This window comes from Gadus macrocephalus, chromosome 5 (assembly GCF_031168955.1).
Source record: "Gadus macrocephalus chromosome 5, ASM3116895v1".
Classification (NCBI taxonomy): domain Eukaryota; kingdom Metazoa; phylum Chordata; class Actinopteri; order Gadiformes; family Gadidae; genus Gadus; species Gadus macrocephalus.
In genome coordinates, this window is record NC_082386.1 from 18,035,036 (window position 1) to 18,063,011 (window position 27,976).

The 27,976-nt window shown below is 45.7% G+C and overlaps 3 protein-coding genes and 1 long non-coding RNA gene across 5 annotated transcripts in view; 1 reads left to right on the plus strand and 3 right to left on the minus strand.

Annotated features, from left to right (window-relative positions):
- Positions 1 to 18: 18 nt before the first annotated feature.
- On the minus strand, positions 19 to 23,755 carry dnajc5gb (DnaJ (Hsp40) homolog, subfamily C, member 5 gamma b). Of its 2 annotated transcripts, XM_060051673.1 has the most exons (7): positions 23,745 to 23,755; positions 9,056 to 9,151; positions 8,623 to 8,742; positions 8,006 to 8,219; positions 4,046 to 4,202; positions 3,053 to 3,112; positions 19 to 1,102 (listed from the first exon to the last, which is right to left on the minus strand). In XM_060051673.1, exons 3-7 carry the CDS (start codon positions 8,733 to 8,735, stop codon positions 993 to 995), a joined length of 654 nt encoding a protein of 217 aa, XP_059907656.1. In that variant the 5' UTR covers positions 8,736 to 8,742; positions 9,056 to 9,151; positions 23,745 to 23,755; the 3' UTR covers positions 19 to 992. The 2 variants fall into 2 exon arrangements, with proteins under 2 accessions (XP_059907656.1, XP_059907657.1); XM_060051674.1 differs by lacking the exons at positions 3,053 to 3,112; positions 23,745 to 23,755 and having other exon boundaries at positions 9,056 to 9,325.
- Positions 9,628 to 13,907, minus strand: tp53i3 (tumor protein p53 inducible protein 3). The gene is given in 6 exon segments (XM_060052734.1): positions 9,628 to 10,495; positions 11,734 to 11,788; positions 11,790 to 11,876; positions 11,878 to 11,948; positions 13,199 to 13,466; positions 13,770 to 13,907. Coding segments are annotated over 6 exon segments (825 nt in total). The 3' UTR covers positions 9,628 to 10,289.
- LOC132457470 (uncharacterized) lies at positions 16,976 to 17,731 on the plus strand. The gene is made up of 2 exons (XR_009525664.1): positions 16,976 to 17,661; positions 17,697 to 17,731. It is a non-coding gene; the product is annotated as an uncharacterized LOC132457470 (long non-coding RNA).
- A 2,652-nt stretch (positions 23,756 to 26,407) lies between the features above and the next one.
- cenpo (centromere protein O) overlaps positions 26,408 to 27,976 on the minus strand; it is a 5,583-nt gene continuing 4,014 nt past the window's right edge. Inside the window, exon 6 of the mRNA XM_060051586.1 lies at positions 26,408 to 26,638. Within this exon, the coding sequence (XP_059907569.1) occupies positions 26,529 to 26,638 (110 nt within the window). The 3' untranslated portion in view covers positions 26,408 to 26,528. The remainder of the gene's footprint in view (positions 26,639 to 27,976) is intronic.

Consider the following 27,976-nt stretch of genomic DNA (forward strand, 5'->3'; position numbering starts at 1 on the left):
AAGGGAACCAAAGTGACGTTGACGTGAGAAGTTTAAAATTTAATTGAAAATTGAAATGCAGTTCAGAAAAGAGAGATGTATCAACATTTCATATATACACTTTATACATTTCAGTGGTACTTTTATAAGGGGAATCATATTTGGTGGAATGTAAATTACAAATACACCTATACAGTAGCTAGGCTATTTCTGATTTAACATTAAAAACAAAGTCAAACACGGAAGATTCGTGTACATCTACGTCATTTAAAATCCCCCTCCACCCCGTGAATCAGTGGTTTTCTCAGCACTTCACCCGGAAAAAAACAAATGAGCACATCTTAGTTTCTTATTGGCGTGATGCTGGAGTATTCTACAGTGCCTACACACCGGGGAACAAAGAATCAAATATAGTCCCGACCTTCCATGCTTCTCTCATGGTTTACATCGTTCACAAACGGCCAATCGGAAGACGTTTATGATGGTGCTTGTGATGACGTGATACATGCTGAAAATGATTTTTTTTCGTTCGAAACGAGCGGTTTTCGAGTTGTGGTCTCGACCGTCAGCAGCAGTAAGCAGAGATTCAAACGTTTACCTTTAGAAACCAACACCGCGGGCTGTTGGGGCAATGCTGGCCGGGTCAAACGCTCTCCAATCCGCCTTGAAGTGCAACAAAGTATTCATCCACAATTCCAACAAATCTAAAGGAAAGAGCCCAAAACAATTCTGTAAAAATAAATAAGAACGTTTCACGAAATAAATCGTGAAACTTTGGCTTCAGGAAAAATAAAAGAAACGAAGAAAATCCTCTAATTTCGGTTTAATTCCTGTAAAAAAAATCCAAAAAAATCCTCTTTTAGGCCTTTTCCGTTCTTTTTTTCTTCTCTCCCTGGTCTCATTCACAACTTTATTCATTATCCACTGTGGGCGTGGCTCCAGTGGGGGTGTTCCCCCCACGGTCTGTCATAAAGTCCTGAAGACCTTGAAAGACCCGGACACCGGGTCCCCGCTCATTCCTCAGCCGGGATGGTGAGCTGGTAGACGGCCTGGTCCTTGTCGATGGACTCGGTACTGCCGCCGTTTGCCGCGTGGGGCTGGATGACAATTGGCGTGTTCTCGCCTGCAGGGGGCAGCGGAGGGCAGTGTGAGAAAAACAGCAAACAAAATCGCAAGCTCATAAATATGGTTCAGGTTTTTCTTTTAAAGGCACCCAGTGCAACTTTATGTAAACATTCAATGAAAAATAAACATTCAATTTCTAGTCTTTTTTACACGTAGTAAGTTTCAATAACTCCATACCATTGCATATCGACATTCAAGGAGCAAAGATGAGACGTCGTTGTGTGGTGAGAACTGATAGAAAATCGTAAACAACAACAATCGCCGGTGGGGAGAAGCCATTTTTCCATTGACTGGAAGCCTGCTTTATTTATTGTAGGTTACAAAAAATAAAGAAAATGACGGCATTGTTGTCGTTATCGATTTTGTATCAGTTCTCACCACACAACGACGTCTCATCTTTGCTGCTTAAATGTCGGTATGTAATGGTATGGAGTTATTGAAACTTACTACGTGTAAAAAAGACTAGAAATTGAATGTTTATTTTTAAGCCTCGAAAGTTGCACTGGGTGCCTTTAAGGAGCTGAAATGTGAAGATGTGACTTGTTTCTGAAGATCAGCAGCGGGGAATGTTAACGAAACAATTGGCTTCCAATGGAGCACCAACTTGGTTAATGTTAACATGTTAATATGCCGTCAGCGCGTAGAAGCCTATGATTTGCCATCAACCAGCGTTAGCAACATGATACAGACAAGCATGTTAAAAACAGACCAACAGACGGAAAGCCTAATTGCTCATCAACACAGATTAATGGTATTAATATTAAAAAGGGTTAATATAATGGACAATAAATGTAATGCAATGAATATTTCACTTTGGTAGCAGTCGTTTGACAGTTTGAACGGTTTCGGTGAAGAGGTCAAATGTCTAATGTTAAAGACGTAGAAGTCCGAACAACTGTGAGGGATAAAGATCAAATAATCGAACTCAACCCAAACCACAAATAAACCTGAGGCAAACAGCTAACGTGGAGAGGCTGAAATAAATAACCACAGTCCTGCCTCTTCTCCTGTATACAATGAACAACTGTGTTTAAACATTGAGGATATTTAACAAGCCTTTTAAATTATTCAGTGTATTATCTATTCTGATTATTCTAATCGCATCAAAGCGTTTTCTGTCCATATATGTGGATCCTTGCTAGCCCAGCTGGTGGAGCATGGCTTTAACACTGCCAGGGTTAATGGTTATAATCCCACTGGTACCCATGAATATCGCTAGTCACTGTACTTTGTCTTTGAAAATATTTCAACTTTCAACTCAAATGGCATTATATGAAATCGATTAATTTCGCATAATTCAAATTGCAAAACCATCGCAAACTTGCAACACACAAATCCTCTTTGCCACTCATGTACAAGAGTGTCTAGCGGTTAGGGTGTTGGGTTCCCGGTCATAAGGTTCTGGGTCCAACTCCCAATGTCCCGAAAACTAACCTGTACCTGAATTACCTTCGCATAAAAAGCGTTATCCTACCAGCTATACATTTATGAACCGGGTCACAAAACCAAACCTGATTAAGCAGTTTTGTTCTGGACATGACCGCAATTATTGTGTGTTGTATGTCCTTGCACTTATGTAGCATCTTATCCTAGCTATCTTTGTTGTGTACGGGGAATGGGTTCACTTAACTCCTTTCCAAGTATACTTGCCACTTTGTTAGTGCTTGGCACTTGGTTCTATGAACATCCTTCCTGTACCAACAGCGACATATTGTTGTTTCTCCTTCTTCGGACAAATTGACCTATCGTAAGTCACTTTGGATAAAGCCTATGCTAACTGCCCTGAATGGTAAAGTAAATGTAAATGCCTCGACTCGCTCGAGTTCTACCAAAGTGAACGGCGGCGGTTAGAAGAGCTAGTAGCAGCAGCGGCGGGGTAGAGGGGGGGGGGGGGGGTCACGGCGGTTGGGACTCAGCCCAGCACGGGGAGCCATAGCTGGGGTATCACCTGCGGCCCGGGCACCCGAGGGCGTGGGGCTAGGCTGCTCAACTACTGTCTCCCCATTAGCTGTGGAACAAGAGATGTCAGAGGGCATTTTTTTCAATGTAGGGATTTCACGTTTAGAGTGTTCCACTGTGGGCTGCAGGACGAAGAGGAGTGTGTGGACGACAAAGTGTTGAATGTTATTGAAATATTAAAATTGGGATGTGATGCCACCAGGTGTGAGTGTGATCAGCCGTCACAAGCCGTTTGAAAATCTGCCTTCTGCTGGGTTTTAGTGACATCACAAGCGGGGGTGTCCACCTAGATGTACGCTGGATAGATCAGCATGCATATCTATCCAGTGTACATCTAGGTGGACACGCCCACTTGTGTTGTCACTAAAAGATAGTAAAAGGCAGATTTTGAAACGGCTTGTAATGGGTAAACACACTCCACCAAGTAGAATAACATCACCGCTTTAATGGAATAAAATATTGCAGTGAACTGCATACAGGTGTATCAATCTTTATAGCTCTTTATCAACAGACGGCATTTACTGGGATTATTTTTTTATGGAATTTATTTATCTGGATTTTATGTTGTTTGGCTTGTATTGCTGACAGACATGGAATAACCCAGTTTATTATTTACATATCTTCCCCTCTGTTTACTCGGTTTTGCATTTGCTAAAAATGCAACCTTTCCAAATAATTGATCACTATACTGTGTGTTATTGTCCCACACAGATGACCTTTGCCTCGTCGTAAGAATTCCAGCGCACAGAATGACTGACACAATAAAAACAGGCCACACTCGCTTTCGCGGTCCCAGCGTCCGTCACCCAAAGGTCGCTGATTCAGGGACACCTGGTGATCTTTACAGCTTGAAGGGGATGAGGCGTTGAACAAACCAACATGTAAGCAGACCTGAGGAAAACCTGCTCTACCCGTCGGAGACTCAGCAGGGAGAACAGAAATGTTCTCCCCCCCCCCCCCGCCCTGCCCCGCCCCCACTCACCTGCGTCCTGCTCGGCCCTGATCTGGGCCTCCAGGTCTTCTGGGTCCATGTAGGGGTCGCCGTCCCCCTCCAGGTTCTTGCCGCAGCGGCCGCAGCAGAAGCAGCAGCAGCAGAGGCAACAGCAGCAGGTGGAGATGCTGCAGCACACCACCAGTGCCTGGGGGGGGGGGGGGGAGAGAAGGGGGTCCTTTAGCTACAGCGAGGGGCACACTCGGGCTGAACCCAGGAGGGGCTCACCGCAGGGCACCAGGAGGATGAACAGGCTACACGCCGGGTCGGTTTCATTAACGTCTGAAGGCTGAACGGGCGAGGGCACAATGTAATGAACGTAACTTTATTTGAACAGGGACAATGTACAAAAACAAACAACATAGACCATGTTTAGAGCAAGGAGAGATGCATTGTACCAGGTTTTAGCAAACTGCTATTATCCACCTGTAGTCCCTGGGCAGGTAAGAACAATAAGAACTACAAAACTAAACAAGACACAATAATACCTAAACATGGGATTAAACATTAAAAGGATAACAAGGTACAGTAATATAAATACATAGGATGAAAAAGTTTACGAAAAGCACTACATTACATATATAGGGGTATATTTTATTAAAAATATACCCCTATCCTACTAGCACTACAAAATTCTATAAGTGTGTGCAGGTCTGTTGTGTGATCAGCAAGGAACAAGGAACCAGAGATGTTCAGATTCCAATTTTCCCTTCCAGATTCCGAGAATCAGAATGACGCCCCTAGCACCAATAGGAAGCGTTGCGCTGCAGCACCGTTGTGATTGTATTTTGAAAGCAGCAGATCAACAAACATACTCGGTATAGGCTACCCTAACCATGCCGGTTGTTTTATGACTACATATATGGCCCTGATGCCCATGAGCCCCTCTTTGTGCTGACATTAATTCATAGTTACTTTATGTACCGTCAGTCCCTTTGTTTACGGTTTAGTCACTTTATTCACCGTCATTGCTCATTCATTTTGCATTCGGGATTATTCATCTACTGCATCAACAATCTCCATCCGTACAGGACCTTGTATCAAGTCGGGATGTACAAAACAGCGTTAAAAAAGCGCTTTATCAGGGGCGGCGACCCTAGGGAATAGACCAGTGGCGTGACGGTTAGCGGGGAGGCGCGCCTCCACCGGTGTGGGCCAGCACGTCGGCAGTAACGGGGCCGTCAGTGAGTGTTTGGCTTAACACTGCATGCGTTTGTGATGTTCTCTGCCTGTGTTGTAAATAAGCTAGTCACATGCCCGATGCTGCGTTTTAGGCCGTATCGGGTATCGGAACCACTCTACAAGGAACACAGATATGCTGATAAACTCACCTTTCCCATATGGTAAGTGAGAAGGTTTTGCATATTTTTACTTCACCACAAGTTCTTAGAGGGAAGTGCTTGAGTGGATGTCCAAGCTTGTGAAACTGATGAAGCGCACGACTCCAGGCGTGACTCTGAGAATATTCAGATCAAACAGAGCCTAGGAGTACTTTCTGGGGGTGATATTTTGAATGTTGACGAGGGTCAATTCGTTTTGGTTGTTGGCAGCACATTGGCCTTTTCACGGGCGTTTTCGACTGAGTTGCAGTGGTGACGTTTCGTAATCTCTCCTGAACCGTTCTCGCCCACTGCACACACACGAGGGGTTAGCAGTGCTTACAGAGGGCTTATGGAATCCTTAGCAAGACGGGACTGCACGACCTCTACACACAGTGGTGGACGGTGGAGAAGGCAGTGTTTCCCACAGACCAGCTCCAGCCCCTGCTGCAGAGCCAATTCAAATCGCCGGCAGAACGGGCTGGGGGTACCCAGTCCAGCTCCGTAATCTATCTAAACTATAACCGCAGTTCACGTTAATCGCATCGTTTGCTGCGTTACCAACGTTGTCTATGCTGACTTAGGGTGCAGGATGTTCAATATCAATAAGGTTGAGTTCATAAGGCTAACATTATCTTTTCTGAGTCTACAATAATTTGGGGCAGGTGTGTTTGAGCACACATTGGTAAACTCCAGATGTCGCCGACCGTCTTCACTGTGCCAAATATTCCGCTGCATCGGGTTTTCCTTTGTAGGCGCGTTGAGAGGAGGAGCGGGCGAATAAACTGTCAGTGCGTCAGCATGTATCAGTTATACGCGGGTTGATCAAATAAGTGGTAGTGTATACCCGCGCACCATTGGCATGTATGCGCGCTCGTCTCTGTGTGCTTGTGCGATCGAGAATGACAGGGAGAAAGAGTGCTAACCGGAGATGATTGAACGGAACGATATTTATATTTCAAACTTGCGAGAAAAAAAGCTGAATCAATTTGTGCCGCCCGGTGTTGTTTCTGTGGCACTGCGCCACACATTGGTCTATGTATGGGAAACACTGGCAGGAGTGAGGTGTGCTTGGAAATGCTGGTGGCCTTACCGCACATTCCTGTCATAGCTTACATCATCAACACCAGCGAGCATGTGAGCTAAAAAAAAAAGTGGCGAGAGAGGTGCCCCGGCCCTTTAAGGCCTGCTCCTCAGACGTCGTGCTGGTCATCAGAGCAGTTACCAATAGGCCTGGGTAAAAAAATCGATTTAATCGATTTTGGATCGATTTCGTTTAAATTTCACGCTATCGATTCACAGGGCATGAGATCGATTTTTTATTTTTTATTTTTTTTTAAATGTGTTGAAAAAAATGTGAATTTAAGGAGTTTTATAATACTTGAATATTTTATCTTAAATGGTATAATCTTTACAATGGTTATATTTATATCTTTTAGGAAGATGGAGGCAGTTTTGTTTATAGTTGCCTGGATTGTCATTAATGTAGCCTACAAAATAAAAACATGTCTTTTGCAGTGTGTTGCATGGAGATAATTTCATTAATATATTGAATTAGGCAGGCCATCACGTTGAATAGAATGTAAAATCTTGCTAAGGATGTTAATTAACAGTCACAACTACAAGATTTTAGTCACAATTAATGATTTTAGTGATGAATTAACGATGATAGCCTATAAAGAATATTTCCTTACAACTTAAGAAAATTATCATTCAATCTAGGAGCAGATGGAACCGATTCGGATTGAATCGAATCGAATCGAATCGTGATTAATCGATTTAAAGCCTTCAGAATCGAAATCGAATCGATTCAGGAACTTGGCCGTGATACCCAGCCCTAGTTACCAATGTACATGTAGAATACCTGTACATTGGAAACTTCCACAGAAGCTTCTGTGGAGGTTTCTGTGAGCAGAACCCTGCAGGGAAAGGGTTCTCTCTAATGGACTGCAGGAGAGAAACACACTCCCATATTTACAACACAATGTCTGCATAGAGGCGTCAGCAGCACCGTGGGGACGAGGGAGGTCGATCCCAGGACAAGGAAGGTCATGTGTTTGATCACTAATAATGTCTCAGCCTCGGCCTCAAAGGGGTCATTACAAGCCGTTTGAAAATCAGCACTCTCCTGTGTTTTAATGACGTCACGTGTGGGCGTGTCCACATAGATGTATGACGGATAGATAAGAAACATTTGCTACAGCTACTGGGTATGCTGGTAGACGGATCTATCAGGTTTACATCTAGGTGGACACGCCCACTTGTGATGTTACCCAGGCACAGGAAAAGGCAGGTTTTGAAGGGGCATGTAAGGGCTGATCACACTTACACCTGGTGGCATAACATGCCCCCTTTAACATGGATCAGAGTTCAATGCAAGTTGCTCCGGCTCAAAAGATAAAATACTAAATACCTGTATAATTAATACCGTATAATCATACTCAACAACACCTTGGTGAACTTTGTAGCGTGATGCTGCCTAAATTGCAGTGTTGAGTGTCGCCGAGTAACCAACTCTATACGCCGATCGGCTACCATCAAGTGACTCATCTCATTTACTACATTGACTCATCTCATTTACTACACAGGCACAGCAGGCTCACCCCCATTTCGCGACTGGCCGATTCCTCACCTTGAACCAGCACTTTGACGTCAGGAAGTAGTACTTGACACTATCCTCTCCGAACTGCTCGGCCACGTAGAGCCCCATGGAGCCATACTCGTCGTAGATGTTGCGTTTGTTCTCGTCGTTGAGGATGGCGTTGGCGTTGTTGATCTCCTTGAACTTCTCCGCCGCCTCCGGGTTGTCTGGGTTCTTGTCCGGGTGATGCCTAAGCGCCAGCTTCCTGTAGGGACAGTTTAGAACGAGAGGATCTGTGTGAGATGACAGCTGATGAGTTGAGCGCTCTGAGTTATATGAGACATGTGTGGACAAGCCCCCTGCGACGATGTGGAAGAAGAGTCGTTTTAGATCAAATCAAACATTCTGTATGGGACGCCTTTCATCAAAGCGGCGATACCAACTGCTTAAAACGGGAAACAAGGCAACAGGAACAACCCATTGGTTTTTAATAATTGCCAGTAAAAGGGAGTCAGTTAGAGAGGCTTACATTTGGGGGATAAAGTTTACATTGATTGGGAAAAATGTTGGGGTGTTTATCCGATAGTGCAGATAAGAATGCATTTAGAGTGTAGATGCATCCCTGGGATAAAGATATAGCTACAGTATATCTAAATAACCAAACCTACCGGTACGCCTTTTTAATCTCGTCCGCAGTGGCTCCCTTCTGCAAGCCGAGGATCTTGTACAGGCTGTCCCCCGCCGTGGACATCTTGCGCTGAGGCTTATTCCCTTCTTCCATGGTGGATCTGACAGGGCGTTAAAACACAACACAACTCAACACTGGGTACTCGTTTCAATCCCGCTACCACGTTCACGTCCACCCGGGTCCGTGTGGAGAAGGCGCCAGTACACGATAGCTACACACTGAGCATCATGAAAGGATAGGATATTATTAATTGGGATATCTGCACTGATGTTGTGAAATTAGTCTTCCTCTTTAGATAAATATTAACAACAATCAGGTCATGACTCAGTGCTGTCAAGGCAGGAGTTGTACATTGATCCAGGCATTAGCCGCTTAGCTCGGCGGCATGAGGAAGTAGACAACAGAACACATACTTGTAGTTACAGCGGCCGGATCGGTGTTTGAACTTCAGCGAGCGTCGCAGGATTCACAAACTTGGTCTGGTTGTTTTAACGTTTGCCGCATGATAAAACCGAATATCAATGATATCCCCTCTCCTAACAGCAACGCGGAAAGAAAGATTTCATAACTAACTTGATGAAAGTAGACCCAGGAAGTTTCACCAAGGAGAAAAAAAAAAGATTCCCGTTTCGTCACCAAGGGGACGGTTGTGGCTTGCGCATAGCTGCGCTGCAAATGCGCAGTCCAGAGTTGTGCGCCGCTCACACTGGGAACCTCTATTCAGGAGAAAATAGAGTCACTTCAATTCAGGCAACCTTTTAAAATTATACAGGCGATATTTTTGTGCGAACTATGGATTCATTTAATAAACTTGTTCAATCATGAACGAGCTTAGGTTGGTATGGGTGCTTCAAGGTTGGCTGACCCAGAAACATTTCGGTCTTCACAAGCCAACTACTTGCTACAGAGCTCATTGTGACCACTATGGCTCTGACTGATCTTCCTGTAAGTATTATAACAAAACAAATCAAAAAGACAATCCACACAGATTAATTCTTCTTCTTTATTTGGTCCATAATGAGCAAGGTCTGTTTGTGTAAACTCTAGCCATCACTCCCCACCCTGATTCTGTGGAGTCACTATAACAACAATCTTTCCCTTGTTTCTGTTGGCCTCCATGTGTTTGTGGGCCTCGCCGATGTCTTGTAGGTCGAACACGCTGTCAATCACTGGCTTCAGGGCGGGCTGATGTGGGTCTGTGAAGAAGGGCAAGGCTCTCTCGGAGAAGGCCTTCACCAGGTCAGCTTTATCTTGCCGAGAGGAAATGATGCAAAGACAACATTGGAAATTAAGTCATAATGTAGATAGATGAATATCTATTTATTTTACTTATCACGATAAGGCAAATAACAAGCTTTATTAACTCACCTGGAGGCTACTAACGAGCTGTATTAACTCACCTGGAGGTAACAAACGAGCTGTATTAACTCACCTGGAGGCTACTAATGAGCTGTAATAACATACCTGGAGGCTACTAACTAGCTGTATTAACTCACCTGGAGGCTACTAACGAGCTGTATTAACTCACCTGATGGTCACTAACGAGTTTTATTAACTCACCTGGAGGTAACAAACGAGCTGTATTAACTCACCTGGAGGCTACTAATGAGCTGTAATAACATACCTGGAGGTGACTAACGAGCTGTATTAACTCACCTGGAGGCTCCGAGAACGCAGGAGGCTGGTGATGAGCCGGCCCCTTTTCTTAAGGAGATGGCCCAGCAGGTCTCCTTGCACGGCCTTGCCCCCCAGGGTGCCATACAGCACCCAGCGGCCGTCCACCGCCAGGCAGCGCACGTTCCTCTCCCACATGGTCCCACCGACACAGTCGAGGATCACGTCCGCGCCGTGGCCTTCAACAGCGATGGACGGAGGCCGAGGTCATGGTCATGGTCTGGTTTGTGACTTACATTTGGGGAGCTACTCAGCACGGTGCATACCCAACCGACATTTACCTGAGGCGCTGGCTAATGGAATATTGTGATGCATAATACGATAGAAGGTTGCACACTCATTCCCCTTTGCCGGCCTTTTATTGTAGAGCAGTGGTTCTCAAATGGGGGAACGTGTACCCCTAGGGTTACTTTGGACTACTGCAAGGGGTACTCAAGAAAAACCTGCACAATATTCAATTCTGAAAGCTATACAAATAGAAAATGAGGGGGTACACAAGTAGAAAACGTTTGAGAACCACAATTGTAGAGTATACAGGAGCATCCATCTCTCTCTCTACCTATGTCTGTCTGGTAGGAGTATCAATATCTATCTACCTATATATCTAGTTAATAGGAGCATCCATCTCTCTGTCTACCTATATATCTGGTTAATAGGAGCGCTCCCCTTTGATTGGTCATTAGAGGAAAGAGGTGGTTAAGGGTGCACTCACACTAGGCCATCAACACAAGCAGAGGGTCTTAGGACATGTCAGCATTAACACCGGCTCTATGTGTTATGATCCTTGACTCATGAGGCCGGTTAGGTGCTCAAATCTGCCAGTGTGAGTGTGGCCAGTCTGGCCAGGCCAGGCCAATTTGGCCACTTGGGAGAGGTGTGCTGCTACGGTACGGGCCGCTACGGTACAGATGCTAATGAGCCAACACGCGCACACGCACGGCTACGCAACCTGAGCTGGATGACGTATATTCCATGCGACGACCACGGACATAATAAAGGCGACGAGTCTTCTTTCCCATTAAACGGTAAACATATATCCAAATAAGCAACAGACTCAGCAAAGTGCGAACTGTGTTCTCCGCGTTGTTGTCCATTGTTGTTAGAACTCTGACTGGCGCCAGACTTTATTATGGTCCATGCAGCGGACGCTTGGTGATGACGTGTTACTTACGACGTGAGGACGTATGTACAAGAGCCTACCGTGGCCAGGCCACAGTTGCAACGGCCAACGGCCACGGCCAGATGGCCTAGATAATACTTTTTTGTTAGAGCAACTCTGAAATTTGCTCGCAGCCAAGCAGCTCCATTTACAAACAACACAGACGAGACAAGACATCGGGGCAGGACATCAAAAACAGGTGTTGCATCAAGGGGGAGGAGTCGGATCGGGTTGGTCCGACGAGAGCCCGTGACGTACCTCCGGTGTAGCCCAGGACTCCGTCTGCAAAGTCCCCCTGGCTGTGGAGGAACCCCGGCCGCCGCCCCGAGCGCCACCGCCGCGTCCACCTTCTGGGCGGAGCCCGCCGTGACCACGGGCACGGCGCCGGCCAGGCGCGCCAGGCTGCACCGCCGCCGTTCCCACGCCGCTGGCCCCGGCGTGCACCAGCACCACCTCCCCCGCCTTCACCTCGGCTGTGGACACAAGAGGCCGCAGAGCTGCTGCTGCTGCTGGGTGTGGTTCTGTTTGGTCATTGAACAGCTGCGCATATCTAAGGTGATTTACAGGGACTAGTGTTGTATATCGTTAATGAGCAGGTCGCTGAAGTGTGTTATACATTGTTAATGAGCAGAAAGACACTTTAATGAGGGGTTCATATATTGTTAATAAGAAGGTCAGCGACTTGTGTTATCTATCGTTAATGACAAGGTCAGCGACTTGTGTTATCTATCGTTAATGAGCAGGTAAGTGACTTATAAATTATATATCGCTAATGAGAGGGTAAGTGACCTGTGTTATGTATAGTAAATGAGCGATAAGTGACTTGTTATATGCATCATTAATGAGCAGGTAAGCAGGGGTTAGGATTGATGCTCTAGGAATGCTACAGGTAGACTTTGGGCCACTAAGTTAAATGGAATTAACATGGTTTGTGTTATATACTTTTTGTGCTACATACCATACCAGTGTGTGTCCACTGAAAAGTTTGAAATTTGTTCCAAACGCCAATGAAACCCCACCATATGGTCTGTGATCGATGCAACAGTCTCATTTTAGATAATTATTACAACCCAGTTACTACTTATATACTAGTGTCCACTTATTAACTAGCTACTACCTTTAATTACAACAATAGGCCTATTCTCTCAGGGGAAGAATTATTAATTATATATTATTTGCTTTCTTTCAATTATTATAAATTATTCTTTTCTCTTTTTATTGATCCTTTTTAACATCTCTTTGGTGTGTTTGTATCTATCTATAACCTCAACAGTAATCAGGACACACATCAAAGTGTCCCTTCACAATATCTTACGTGGGGCTAGATAGATTTGTTATGTTCTGCAATCTGAGCGTGTGGATGGCATTACGTGTGTGTCTGCATGTGCATGGTGCGTGCGTGTGCAGTGTGTGCATGGTGCGGTGTGTGTGCATTTGCATGCGCACGTGCGTGTGCATGGTGAGTGCGTGTGTGTGTGTGCATGCATGTGCATGGTTTGTGGGTGTGTGTGTGTGTGTGTGCACGGGGTGTAGTTGCATTCACCTGTGCGTGTGCGTGTGCATTGTTGGCGGCTGCGTCTGTGTGTCTGTATGTGCGCGTGCATGACGTAGCGTGCGTGTGCGTGGCCCAGCGCGTGTGTGTGCCCCCACAGGTCCCCGGTTGGCTGCTCGAGCCTCTCCCTCCTTCCTAGCGGATGCGTTAGCATCGTAGCGTAGCCGTTACCTACGCGGTGAAGCAGCTGGTCGGCGGTGAGCCAGGCCTCGGGGACGGCCGCCGCCTGGCAGAGGGTCAGCCCGGGGGGCACCGGCAGCAGGAGCTCCTCCGCCACCGCCACGTACTCGGCGTAGCCTCCGCCGCACAGAAGGGCCATGACCCTCTCCTCCGGCACCCAGGGGCCCCTCACGCCGGGGCCCACCTCAGCCACCGTGCCGGCCACCTCCAGGCCCAGGATGTCGCTCTCTCCTGGGGGCGGGGGGTACAGCCCTCTCCTCTAAGGCACCGGAGACATGGGGCAGTCAACGATGTAGGAAGCTTTATTCATAATCAGTAACAAACAATAGCAGCACACAAGGGACGTAGGTGTGTGTGTGTGTGTGTGTGTGTGTGTGTGTGTGTGTGTGTGTGTGTGTGTGTGTGTTCTTTCTGTAATGCAATGTAATGAATGTCATCCTTCTTGCTCCATGCTTTAAAACAGGCCTGACTTGAGTTATGTCAGCTATAGCTCATTGAGTAGACATGCTGTTCTGGTTCTTTAAGTTTCTATGGTGGGTACGTAGTATATGCTGTAGGCTACCTGCAATGTGTCAGCTCTGTTGAGGGCAGTGGCGTGAACTTTAATCAAGACCTCTCCATCTTTAGGTTGGGGTTTGGGTACCGTGCCCACTCGCAGATTCTCTGGCCCTCCTGGCACTGCGGTCAAGTGAGCCGCCATTCGTTCATCCGCGGTTAAACCAGCCGTCACACAAAATCTTCGTGCGCCTTTACTCTAAACAGCCTTTGGGTGGTATCTCGCAACGTTTTCAAAATAAAACCCTTCACCTACGTGTGTAGATATATAGAACACTAGCTGTCTTACGGCGGCGTCTAGAATGTCCGCACTTGCGGACATCTTGCCAGTCAGCTGCTCACCCATAACATTGTGTTGGTAGTGGTACATGTACTTTATAAATAACCATAACTTGCTACATTTTCCACCGTTTTACCAACGGTTGGGTTTCTTACAAACCTTATTAACGTGGTTATAATATTGCACCAATTTTAGAATATTTCAATTTTTTTAGAATCTAACATAATTATTCATCAGTATCAAGTATGCAGTGCCGTAACTACATCTCTGACGTTTATAACAAAACAAACCGTTTGAAAATGTAGCAAGGTGGTTAAGGTTATTTAAAAAGTACATGTACCACTACCAAGCCAACACAGTGTTATGGGTGAACAGCTGACTGTGGCAAGTTGGCCGCCAGTGCGGACCTTCGACTCCATTGGCCAGCAGAATATGCATGTGTACGTTTTTCAAATGACATTTTCTCAAAATCTATACAGTAAAATCAAATGGTTCCTTGTGGTCAAGTAGTCAGTACAACAGTTAGTATGGTCATATCAGTCAGTGCCTGAACTCATGTGACATTCGGTCTATAGCCCACTTCAAATTGCTGACATAATGCAATTTGCAAAGGCGAGAATATGCATGTGTACGTTTTTCAAATGACATTTTCTCTAAATCTATACAGTAAAATCACATGGTTCTTTGTGTACAAGTAGTCAGTACAACAGTTAGTATGGTCATATCAGTCAGTGACATTTTCTCTAAATCTATACAGTAAAATCGAATGGTTCCTTGTGTACAAGTAGTCGGTATAACAGTTAGTATGTCATATCAGTTAGTGCCTGAACTTATGTGAAATTCGGTCTATAGCCCACTTCAAAGTGCTGACATAATGCAATTTTGCAAAGGCGAGAATATGCATGTGTACGTTTTTCAAATGACATTTTCTCAAAATCTATACAGTAAAATAACATGGTTCCTTGTGTACAAGTAGTCAGCACACGGGTTAATATGGTCATATCAGTCAGTGCCTGAACTTATGTGAAATTCGGTCTATAGCCCACTTGCTGACATAATGCAATTTTGCAAAGGCGAGAATATGCATGTGTACGTTTTTCAAATTACATTTTCTCTAAATCTATACAGTAAAATCTAATGGTTCCTTGTGTACAAGTAGTCGGTACAACAGTTAGTATGGTCATATCAGTCAGTGCCTGAACTGGAAGCAAACCTGTGCGAGTGCCTGAAATTCGGTCTATAGCCCACTTCAAAATGCAATTTTGCATTATGGTGACCGATTAAATGTGATGGGAAAAATAAAACGACTTGTCCGACTTGAGGGCCGCGTTATGAAACGATGCGTCAGATAAACGATCGCACACATACGACAGAGCCTATAAACTCAACAAATGACTCCTATTTAACAGCCCGTTCCCTAGTAAATCATTGAATTTTTTTCGTTAAGTGACCGTAACATACCTTTGTTTTCCGTTCGTTCCTTGCAGAAACAACAGACAAAATAAGCTTATTAATAATCAGACGGAAATCGTCGAGCGATGTCTTTTGTTCAGAAGCGTTTTTCAATATGTGTGTAACAGTAGATATGCAAACGTTAAAGATTCTTAGAAAAAAATTCCAACGTCATGCAGCTCATTGTGACGTCATAAGAGAGATGACCTCTCCACCGTGGCCGTGTGTGTGTGTTCCTGTCTTGTGTTTGTGCGTGCGTGTGTTACGGACAGTGCTGTTAGCCTAGCAGAGGCGAGATGTTTGCATGTCATGAATATTCATAATAAGAGCCAACAGAGGATCATGGGCATCAGGGCTCCGTTACCCGATAACGATGCTCGTACGATCATTCTCACGATGGATCTTGCAAGGCATCGTAAATTTATTTGGAGCGCTTCGAACGCGCGTTCACTGCACTCACGACGTTCGTAGGATTGCAACCGTCTACAGACACGGTGCTGAAATGGGCTCCGTAGGAGGGTGCGACGCAGGAATGATGCAGGAAAATGGGGTTAAAAAGCGTTAAAATATCTCCCCATCAAGGCCATCAACAGAATAGCCTACGAAAAGATTAGACTGCAATAATATGAATGCTAAAGATATTAAAACACAATTGATTAGGCCTAGGCTGACATATGCTACATTAGTCCTTATCCTGAACGCACTAGGCCTACTACATTTTTTCAAGGCATTTTCCCCCCTGAAATAATTACAAAAATAGCTTGTGTGACAACTACATTTATCTTAATGTGCAGCAAAGAGCCGACTATCTGATTCCGCATAAGGTTTCATTGATTGGCGCGCAATTTAGAATCTATGATGTAAAACAAAAAATGCAACATTCCATTAATTCAGTAGCATTCAAACTCAGATTCTGGGCATTGAAACCCGGCTATTGCTGACCCGATTAGGAGAGCTTGGTCTTGACTCTAGATCCTGCCCATATTGTTGGGCAGGATGATGTATAGGCCTTTTTACACTGCCAAGCCGGACACCCGCATGCAAGAATGAGCTCACGTCTGAGTAAAGGCTACAAACGAAATTAACTATATACAAGTGCAAAAACTTCAACTTATTGTTCATTTTGCTGAGCACTTGTTTTTTATCCCGACAAAAGCCTCATAAGGAAAGTTCCTCTGCGTCTCTCGTAGATCGTAGGCCTACCATCTTTCAAGGTATTTTTTAATGTGACTACATAACCTCTCACATGATCAGCAGCTCGCGGATTTCACTTACACCGAAACAGCCTGCCCTGGCCATCATATCCCTTCTTTTCCGGGTAGGCTATACTAGGTTATTAACTTATCCTGGAAATGATAATAGTATATTAAACAAATCCCAGCACCACACCAAAAGGAGGCAGCAAATCAGAGCTAAACATATCTATCTGCTAATTTCCACATGGTAAGAGAGCAACACAAAAGAGGTTTATAATATTTGGATGTTTTATTTTCTTTAAATCAAGCAGGTTACATTTCATTCGTTTTTACACAATCTGATATTTGGAGGCATTTGCAAATATGCTCATAAATTACATGATTTGTAATCCCAAAGAATGAGGTGGTTAATGATCAATATTGGGATCAACAGTGATCACCCTACAAATGTAGGCATTACGTATGCAGGCAGAAAAAGAAAAGTTCCCATTAAGGTCTCATGTGAAACACCACAGGTCTGAAATACTCCCATGAAAATGGCACAAAAATGAATTTCACTCTCCAACCTTTTGCTAAAGAGACGTTGACAGGCCCACAGCGAGCCTGGAGCTCACGGGACAACATTCACACATTCTGCTTCATGAAGAGGTCCGATTATCGTCAGACCATAGACATTACATGTAAGGACACTGAACATTTGGCCGGATTACACATAGAAATGCAATCCAAAACAAAATGGGTAAAGATAAAGCATGTTTATTGATGCGGCAAACAAAGGTTCAAATATCCTCCAAAGCACTTCAAGCCCTCAAAGAATGAAACTCAAAACGCAGATGAGGTAAAAGAAGAAACTTCTAAATTAAAGTGGAGCGACCCAGGGACAAGTCTGGTTTGGGTTAAAGATTATGGATGGTTAACTTTGTGTAACGTGTTTGGACAAGCAAGTTTAGGTTTTAGGCAAGCGACTTCAGGTATTAGGCAAGCGACTTCAGGCAAGCGACTTCAGGTATTAGGCAAGCGAGTTTAGCCAAGCGAGTACAGGCAAGCGAGTTTAGGTTTTATGCAAGCGAGTTTAGGTTTTATGCAAGCGAGTTCAGGCAAGCGAGTCAAGCTAAGCGAGTTTAGGTTTTATGCAAGCGAGTTCAGGTATTAGGCAAGCGAGTTTAGGCAAGCGAGTTTAGGCAAGCGAGTTTAGGCAAGCGTGTTTAGGCAAGCGTGTTTAGGCAAGCGAGTTCAGGTATTAGGCAAGCGACGCGAGTTTAGCCAAGCAAGTTCAGGTTTTATGCAAGCGAGTTTAGGTTTTATGCAAGCGAGTTTAGGCAAGCAAGTTTAGGTAAGAGAGTCAAGTTACTTTAGGCCTCACTTTATTTGCGGTTAAATTGCGGCATTAGGTTTAGAAAGAAGGTTAAGATCCAGGCTCAGGTTTGCTTCCAGCCTCGTCCCTCTAGTCGCTCCCTATAAAGAGGGTTCCCAGCTACCGTGTTAAAATACAACAGCTGGGATTACAGATATGGAGTACAGAAATAAATGACAAAGATCATTTCAAACATTCTGCCCCCAAAATGTGGTGCAACATAAAATGGAGAAAATATTTACTTTCTCTCCATTGAAACCCAGTCATATCTTACGATCTCACGAGGTCCCGCCGCAAGGGGCGGACTTACGAGCTTTATAGAGTGTGCACTGTGTGTTGATGTTGGGTGTGGATTAATGTGCTGGTGTAGCCATCCAGGGATCCTCAGGGTTTATGGGAGTAGGACACACTGGTGTAGTTCAGTACTGTGAAGTAAATTGATGCAAAAAGTAGAATCAATGTCAAGGGCAATCAAATGTCTATAAATGCAGGAACAGCCCCATCTGGTCTCAATCAGCATTTGATTTCATAGACTTAAATTAGCGAAAAAACAAGCATTTATTTACTGCAACAGTCCTAGTGCTGGAGAACCAGGTTTCAAAAAAATTCAATACGAGCCTCCAGGTGCATTGGAGTTACTGCATTTAATTAACTTTAATTTAATTAAGAGCACACTAGTCAGTGGAGATGTTCACAGAAAAGACTTGTCTTCAGACCTTTATAAAGATCAGGAGGGATTATATAATTGCCGTTTGACGCGTTAGGTCTGTTCAAGGAGGAAGTAAATATTTACCAGCGTTGGGTCTCTGCACCATGACACCCAGCTGCCGCACATCTGGTCTCCCTTTAAGTCGCCTGAAGGAGAGGTCAACTTCATTGAACCTAAGGGGAATGGGTCACAAGAAAAGGTAAGGATAAATCAAAGCTAAACATAGAAAGGATGAAAACAAGCATTGTCCAACATGGGGTTCGGCGATATTTTGATGTAAAAACATTTAGGTGTACGATCCAACCATCAAAAACAGGCTCTTCTTATCATGTTTCCAATGTACCCGAGTTGCTACGCCCTCATCAGCCACCAGGTGGCAGACTTGATTTTGTCAGTAGAAGGAGCAAAATAGCCATCCAGCTTGATTACAGCAATAGTAGAGGAGCGAGTCAAAAGAATGCGTTTGAGCACCTTCAGCCATTGGCTCTTGTTCAAGGACATCCCGCTGATTGGCTGAAGTCAGATCTTATTCTCTAGAAAGTTTGTTACAGAAGAAGCCCCTAGTATCAAAGCAACATACCCGTCAAACAAAACTAACCTTGTTGAATAAATGAAAATGTCTTCAAGATGGTCAATCCAGTATCTTACCGGTTCCACATGGAGTCTCTAGTCGGCTGCGCTGCGGGCCTTAGGTCCGTCCTCTGCTCCGGGACGAGGTCTTGAGTATAAAGAACCAGTCAGTCATCAAGCTGCTTGGTCTCTTCAAAGAGGTGGAGGTTTGACCGCCTGCACCATGAGGACGCTGTGGATACGGTATGGGACCATTTATCAGCGGATCTGAACTGCAGAACTTTAATCATATCAGCCGTAGATTTATGTACCTTCTCCGGAAAGATGAGTGGTCGTCAGCCCCTGAGCAGTGATCTTCATCCCCAGTGACTCCTTCAATCCTGCTGGAGCAAACACTCAGTTACCATTTGGAGATGACCCAGCTACCCTAGTGTACTCACTACTAAGTGATACAACCCAGTTCAGTGTTGCCCCCAGACAATGTCTTAGTCAAGGGGGGGGGGGGGTCTTCGGTGAGGGTTTCAGTTCGCAATAATACATACAACCGCCTTTTCAATTGCATTCAAAATGCTTTATGGCACGACTATTGTTTTGAACATTATACAGTATTACCGACAAATTATTTATCTATATTTTTTGGACTTGAGGAAAGTATGTTTTATTTCCCCACGAGTTTTGCACTTTGTTATTGCATAATTAATTTTTTATATATAATTTTTCTACATTGGTAGTCAAGGCGGGGCCCTACTGTTGTTAAGACTGCCTTAACCATACAGTGCTGGGGGAAACACTGCAGTTACTTGAGTTAAACATTAGAGTTTAGTCCCCAAATGGCGATACCACCAGTTCATGGCTGCGCTCTTTGATTTTCTCGTTGATCAGATTGACCTGGAGAAAGAGCTTACCTTCCATGGATGAGGAGCTGCTTGGTCTAATCACGAGCCGCCTTCGGACCTCCACCGCCGGATCCCCCAGCCGTCCTCCACCGCCGGGACCGTCTCCTCCAGGACCTCCACCGGGCCAACCGCCTGGACCTCCGCAACGACGCCTCATTTCTTCTGAAATGAGACACAGGTTCTATTTGCACCCCGGACATTCCTCCCCGTTCATGATGCACTGGAGAAGAGTTTAGCTTTACTGGATGAGGAGCCGCCGCCTCCGGGCCCTCCAGGACGCCGCCGCCGCCGCCTCCGGGCCCTCCAGGACCGCCGTTGCCTCCAGGACCTCGGCCGTCTCCAGGCCTTCCAGGTTGGCCACCTCCAGGCCCTTCTGAAATGTGAGACACAAGTTCCAGTTGCACACTGGAACATTTCTCCCCTTTCATCATGGATGCACTGAAGATGAGTTTAACTTCACTGGATGAGGAGCCGCCACCTGGCCCTCCATGCCGCCCCTTCCAGGTTGGACGCCTCCAGGACCTCCAGGCCACCGCCCCTCCAAGGCTGGACTCTGCCTCCAGGCTGGCCTCTGCCTCCAGGAACTCCGCCTCAGTCCTTCTGAAAGGCGAATGACACGTTCCATTTGCACACTGCACATTTCTCCCCGTACATGATGCAGATAATCAACTCCTCCTCTGCTTTAGCTCCCACAGATCTCACTGATGCCCTACTGTGCAGTCTTGAGTGAGGTATTATTTAACCCAACAGCCAGCCACACACACCTAGCCTACATCCTGGAGCTGGTCCTTGTGGCTGAGAATGCATCTGACATTTTTCAGAACACCTCAGAGTTGCTGTGGCTGCATGTCAAAGTTTTAATTCTAAACAATTCACCAAGCCTAGAAAAAATGTGCAGCTGTGCAGTTCCGTGTCTCACCGTTCTGCATCCGTTGGGCTGCACGGCTCCCGGCCTTCCCTCCACCTGCAGCGAGCGCCTCCAGACGACCGCCATGGACCTCACGGCGAGCACCTCCAGACGACCGCCACGGACCTCCAGACGAGCACCTCCAGACAACCGCCTCCATCACCTCTACTGAAACAAGACAAAATCTATTTAAACAATGGAGATTTTTTTCTCCTCGCTCACTCAGATGTCAGTAGCTTATCTTCTCCCATTCTGTGCGTTCTTGAGAAGTATCATTTCCTATAAACTCCCAAACCCAGCCACACATCTAATCTTCATAAGGACACTAGTCCTAGTGGCTGAGAACGCTTGGCTAACAAGCCAATCACAACCAATGACTGAAATCCAGTTTTATTCTGAACCGTTTGACCACGCCAAGGAGGAGTTTATAGGATGTGCAGTTCCACGGCTCACCCGTCTGTTCCTGTAGGACTGAACGGCTCCTGGCCAACATCCACCTGCAGCTCCCAGCTCCAGACACGCTCTGTTGAAGCCTCTGGGAGTACAATCCGCTCCTGAACAAAAACAACTGTTCATAAATCATTTGGTACTCTGCAATCCTTGGAAATATTATGAAGCATGAGCTCGAATAGAAAATGTTCAAATCCTGTATAATGATTAATTGTTGTACAAATGTGTATAGTTCTATTGATTACTTTTTTACTGCTATAAAACATTTAATGAATAGTGGGAAACTACACAAGAAAAGTAAATGAATGCGGTTTTAACGCGGTTATATTAGTAAAGCAAGTCTTACCCAAAAAGTCAATAAATGGTGACCACATTTTATCATTATTATTATTATTAACTATTTAGTGCTTCACTAAATTCCTATAGCAAGTGGAAACGTTACTCTCCTTCATTGGTGATGTTCATGTTCCTCGATATCTTCCAATGGACTCGTTGTGAAATCCTTCTGGATCCTCTGCGTCGAAGTGCGATGTCCAATTTCCAAGGGGCGTGTCTAAAGGGCGCGATCTAAAATGGGTCGATGCTATGCTATTGGGTAGGCCTCGACTAATCATAGCATTGGAACGGGTGATGCAGAAATACATATTCCTCAAAATCTTTGAGTAGTAGTCGTTCGTTCTTTTAGTGAGCATATACAGTCTTTAGTTCACTAACTTCCATCTTTGTTGTTGAAACACCTCTACATGTTGCGTATATCCAACCTCACATCAGATAGCCTAAAGGGTTGCTATTGGTCGGTCTATTTCGTACCGGGCAGAAAACGTTACATAACGGAGGGGCGCCTGACCGCATCTTTGAAGAGCAAATTATATACGATGTCCGTCTAGTTCCGAAGCTATTGGTGAAATACGCAAAACGAATATTGAAATGTTAATTTTGGCATTTAATTTGCATCTACATTTTGCCAGTGAAGGAGTTTAGGTTTGCCAATCCGAGGTCTAACAGGCAGTAAACATGTTCATTAAAATACAAATGCAAAGTCCACAGAACATACGCGAATAAAAACCACATTGCACAACCAGCGGTCAACAGCAGCAGCAGCAAGTGTATTGAAAGTAGAAAAGTAGTAAAGAGAAGAATAGAATTGGGAGAGTGGTGTGCAAGTCAGACACCGCATCTAACCCAGGACCACCTTGCAGATCACAAGCAGCAAACCGTACCAGACCAACCAAACACACATCAACAGGCCCCCAGTCAGTAGGGTCAGTCAGACAGGTTTCCACAGAAGGGCTCAGTGGGGTTATGGGTTGAGCAAAAACAGACCCCTTTCTTCCTTCCACAAGTTTTTCGGACATGTGGAGTCGGACATGTTTCAAGTTATCCGTGGATTCCTGAGGGCAGTGAAGTATCTGCAGAAGGTGACGTCCAGGTCCAGCGGTCTGCCGCATTGACCACGAGATCTTTAACCGAGTGGGACCGCCTCGGTTTGTAGTAGGCCTAGAACAGTTTGTGTTCAACAGCGTGGAGGTCCTTGTTTCCATCAGAGTTGCTGCAGTTCTTCCATGCTGCTTCCACAGTGAGCAGAGGACACTTCCCAGTGTGGTGGTCGGTACTGTAGCGGTCCGCAGCGTTAGTTAGTCAGTCGATCCCATAGATAAACCACTCAACACAAACTACCACTTCCATCAGCAAATCCACATTAACCTCCAGCGGTAAAACATGTACAATAGAGGGGCGAGAACAGACGACAGGAGGAGATGGGGAGAGTGTGCAGTGCTCATGAAGGAAGTAGGCTACCCCGCGTTACTCACTGCGGGGGTCCCGGTGGCGGGGGTCCACGTCGGTGGCCACGATGTCCGGATTGTTCAGCCCACGCAATCCAACGCAAAATAAACGATTAACATCCGTCACGGTGGGGGCGCTTTATGAGGAGAGGCGGGGGAGACGCAGCTGAAATCAATTAAGAACTAGTGACCTCCAGAAGAACGTGATTGGTTGTGAGCGAGAAGCTCGAGACGAGAGACGGCAAAGGCCTGCCGAGCATAAGTTCAGGCACTGACTAGATTTTACTGTATAGATTTAGAGAAAATGTAATTTGAAAAACGTACACATGCATATTCTCGCCTTTGCAAAATTGCATTATGTCAGCACTTTGAAGTGGGCTATAGACCGAATTTCACATAAGTTCAGGCACTGACTGATGTGACCATACTAACACATTTGTCTACACATTTGCCTCTCAGGCTTGTGGGAACATTCCACTACCCACTCGGTTCATCATTGGTTCCGTTTCTTTCCATTTCTGTGTTTTTTTGTAAACATGAATAAATCCTATTTAAGGAGTTTACTGTAGGGTGACAAAATGTAGATTAACCCGTTAACATTTATTAAAGAAATTATTTTCTTTATTTCAATGTATTTATTCAAAATTTATTTCAATCCCAATGATGATATACATGTTATATGCATGTTGTATACATATTATTAGTTGCGAGACCCTTACAGTATTGGAAACCCCCAAACTGAATATGATTTTACCTCTACTTCAACACTTAACTCTATAATGAAACACACACACACACACAGTTTCCTTCCCAGGCACATATGACCCTTGCATCTGTGGTTAGAATATACTTTTACTCAGGACGGGTTTGTATACAATTCAACGGTCAAACCATCAAATCTGTGTCACCCACTCTTCACTTTGTGAACTACAACCCTTACCCCCGCACTGTACCCTCTAGGCCTACCATACACACACACACACACACACACACACACACACACACACACACACACACACACACACAACGTATCCCCGCTACCACACACACACAATAACCAGTTCCATAATTACCCCACAATTTACCTATCACAATGGCCTATTGTGTTCCAGCAAATGAAATCCATGGTAGCAAATGGCTCTCCCTCTCCAACACAAACCCCTCCGGTGTTAACAGAGGAACCAGCACGAGAAGACGGCCGCGTTTCAGCTTATCGCTCTATGTTGGAAATACCAACATAAGTTAAAAGAGCCGGTGGAGATTGCAGACGGTTCCCAGACAGACGGATCCCAGAAAGAGGGATCCAAGACAGACAGATCCAAGACAAACGGATCCTAGACAGACGGTTCCCAGACAGAGGGATCCCAAGCTGCCGTCATGAGGAGAGCGGACTGGGGATCCGGTGTGAGCCGGATCACGGACCTGATGCACACCAGGAACAGGAGGGCGGACTTGGAGCACCGGCGGAGGTTGGAGCTCCTGGACGCCCAGTTCAGGTACTGGTGGAAGGATCCCCTTCAGAGGGACCGCAGAGATATGGGTGTGGAGCGTGTGTCCGTGGTTGACGGCTGGTTGAAGCAGCCTCACCTGGCCCCCCAGAGTCAGGCTGATGGCCCGACTCTGGGGCTGGCTGAGACTGCGCACCTGTGGTGAATCAGTAATCAAGGCACAGGATAAACCGGCCATCACCACAAGCAGAGGGTCTTAAGACATGTCGGCATTAACACCGGCTCTATGTGTTATGATCCTTGACTCGTGACATCATGAGGTGGCGTGTCGCGATCGACACTGTTCCAAGGGTCCCTGCCCTCACTTGAGTTAGGTGAACATTATATTATCATGTGGCTTGATATCATCTGTGGTGTCTGTGGCCACAGTGTGACATTGCCCAATAGAAGTCTTGTGCTGTGTAGTAAATGAGCTAGTCACGCGATGGTATCGGATCGGCACATAGAGGCGATACCAGATACTGCATTTTAGGCAGTATCGGACGAATTTTCGTTACTGGCATCAACTCCAAGTGGCTAGGCTGGCATCCGTACTGATGAGGTGTTGGGCATGGAGCCGGTCATGTGAGCTGGGCCTTCCTCCCCAGGTGCACGATGAAGAGGCTGCAGCAGAGGGAGGCCATCCTGCGGGGGGAGCTGGAGCGCGACGCACTGCTGAGGGCGTGCGAGCCCAAGGCCACCGTCCGCCGCAACATGCGGGAGATCGCGCTGCTCGAGCGCTCCGGCGAGCGGCCGTGCTCCAGCAAGTCCCTCGCCGCCGCCGAAGGGACCCGATCCGGCGAGACTCCGTTGGAGACTCCGTCGGAGCCGCTGCCGCCGCCGCCGCCGCCGCAGCGCCCGTCTACCGTGCCGTGGCTGTCCATCCGGCAGCTGAGGGAAGTGGCTGCCATCGACAGCATCGCGGCCCGGGAGAAGGCCTGGCGAGAGCAGAGCGCCCGGGAGGAGCTGAAGAGGCTGGAGGACGGGGAGAGGCGGGAGATGGCGGCGCTGCGGCGCAGGATCAAGGCCTTTAACGAGACCATCGGCAGCGTGGGGGGGCTGGGGCGGCCGGCGTCCACCGGGAGCGACCGGGAACGGCCGGGAACGACCGGGAGCGAGCGGCGTCGACCGGGAACGACCCCAGACGCTGAATACCCGTAGAGGGGCGGCGGTTTACATTAACATTGAGGGCGTTTAGCAGACGCTTTAATCTAAAGCGACTTACTTACTCTAAAGCGAAGTACATTTGGCAGAGGGAAGAGAAACAACACTATATCGCTGTCGGTACCGTCAGGATGTTCATAGAACCAAGTGCCAAGCACTCACAATTGTTAGGTTAACCCCTTCCCCGTATACAATAAAGATAGTTAGGATAAGATGCTTGAAGATTGCTAAGTACTATTTTTAAGTGCGAGGACGTACATCACACAATAAGTGCGTAAGAGGGGGGTGTGTGGGGGGGGCAGGGCAGAGGCTATGCCGAGTCTCGGTGAACTCTGAACAAGTGTTTAGATCAGGTGAAGTTTAGAATAATAAAAAAAAGGCAAATAGAGCCTGCAGTTGCATTTCTGTTTTTATTACCAAGTATGGTATAACATATATGGACATGGTTCTTATTAAATATATATATAAACAAAGAGGTTAAGGAGAGATGGCTGGGTGTTGACGCGGTTCAGAGGAACTACTTGATGTCTCCTCGTTGGATCAGGGTGGCCACGGCTTTGTGCAGAGGGGTCTGCTTCAGCAAGGTGCAGATGCCCTTCCACTGGGCGGTCTCAGGCAGCTCCCCGTCTGCAGAGGGGACACATTGAAGCTGAGGACAAAGAGGGCGACTCTTGCATTGTTTGAAAAAAAATTCAAGTTGAATACGAATATGGCTCTCGGTAAATGTTTACGTTTGTAATAAGTACGCCTAGCCAGTGAGAGGCCGGAAATGTAATTGTATTACCATAGTTATAATTGGGGGTCAAGCAGCGAAGCTGCGAGACAGACAACCTATTGTTTTTGTACGTTTTCTTATTATTATTCTGTCATGGGAGTCTATGGCAGCCCATAGAACGCCTTGGTGAAAAGTTGTGAAATTTGGCACACTGATTCAGGATTATTTTACTGATTCTCGTTTATTTTATATGTTTTTATCTATGTCTATGTATGTGGTATGTGTTCCTATATATGCCTCTTTGCACCATGTACGGCACTTTGGCCAGTGAAAACTGTTTTTAAATGTGCCTTATAAATACATTTTACTTACTTACTTACTAGGACCGTCCCATGATCCCATCAAGCAGATTTGGGGTCGTTAGCTCATGAGCTCTAGCGCCACCAACAGGTCAAAGTTGGACACGCATTCATGTTTATAACTTTTGACCTATTCATTCAATATTCACAAACAAGGTATCATTGGATTCCTTGGTCCAAGCCGGGTTCAAAGCACATCGTCGTTTTGCACCACGATGGATTTTCCGTCATCTTGATTTACGTCAAAAACCTTCAAAATGCATCCCCTATCACAATTCTTTTCCAATCATCTCGAAACTTGGCACACATGATCTTCAGGCCATGCTTGACAAAAAACATCAACAGATTTTTTCAAATTCAAAACCGTTTGGCTGCTACAGCCAATCAAATCCGACTGCGAAGTCGCCAAGGATGTAGGCCAATATCTCAGCAGCCCTTTCAAATATCATAACCAAACTTGGTACATAGACTTCGACATCATCATGGGGACACTCATTCAATCTGGTGACCTTTGACCTCTAGGGGGCGCTGTTATTAATGTAGATGTGTTTTAACTCCTCTCTTCACATGAGTATATATCAAACTTATTGTCAATGTCTGGCGATACTGTCAGACTACCCCATATATTTAATAAAATATTTCCCATGGCAACATCAGAATTTGGCCGCCATGTTGAAAGTTGCCCAAAACAATAGTACATATCCACAGGCCACAAATTATGTCCAATCATCATGAAACTTGCCATATATGATCTTCAGACCAAGTTGAACAAATGTATTAACTGCTTTTTCAAATTCAAAACAGTTTGGCCTTGACAGCCAATCAAACTTGACGGCAAAGCGGCCAAACAGGAAGTAAGCCTGTTCTCAGCATCTCTTTAACATATCATAG

Bases quoted from the DNA above. Each gene is read 5' to 3' on its own strand.
- dnajc5gb (XM_060051673.1), bottom strand. From the start codon at position 8,735: ATGGAAGAAGGGAATAAGCCTCAGCGCAAGATGTCCACGGCGGGGGAC. The intron at 4,203-8,005 runs GTGAGGAATCGG...CCCCCCCCCCAG, and splicing joins CGTCAAAGTGCTGGTTCAAG to GCACTGGTGGTGTGCTGCAG. The intron at 1,103-3,052 runs GTGATACCCCAG...TGCCCCCTGCAG, and splicing joins CTCGGGTGCCCGGGCCGCAG to GCGAGAACACGCCAATTGTC.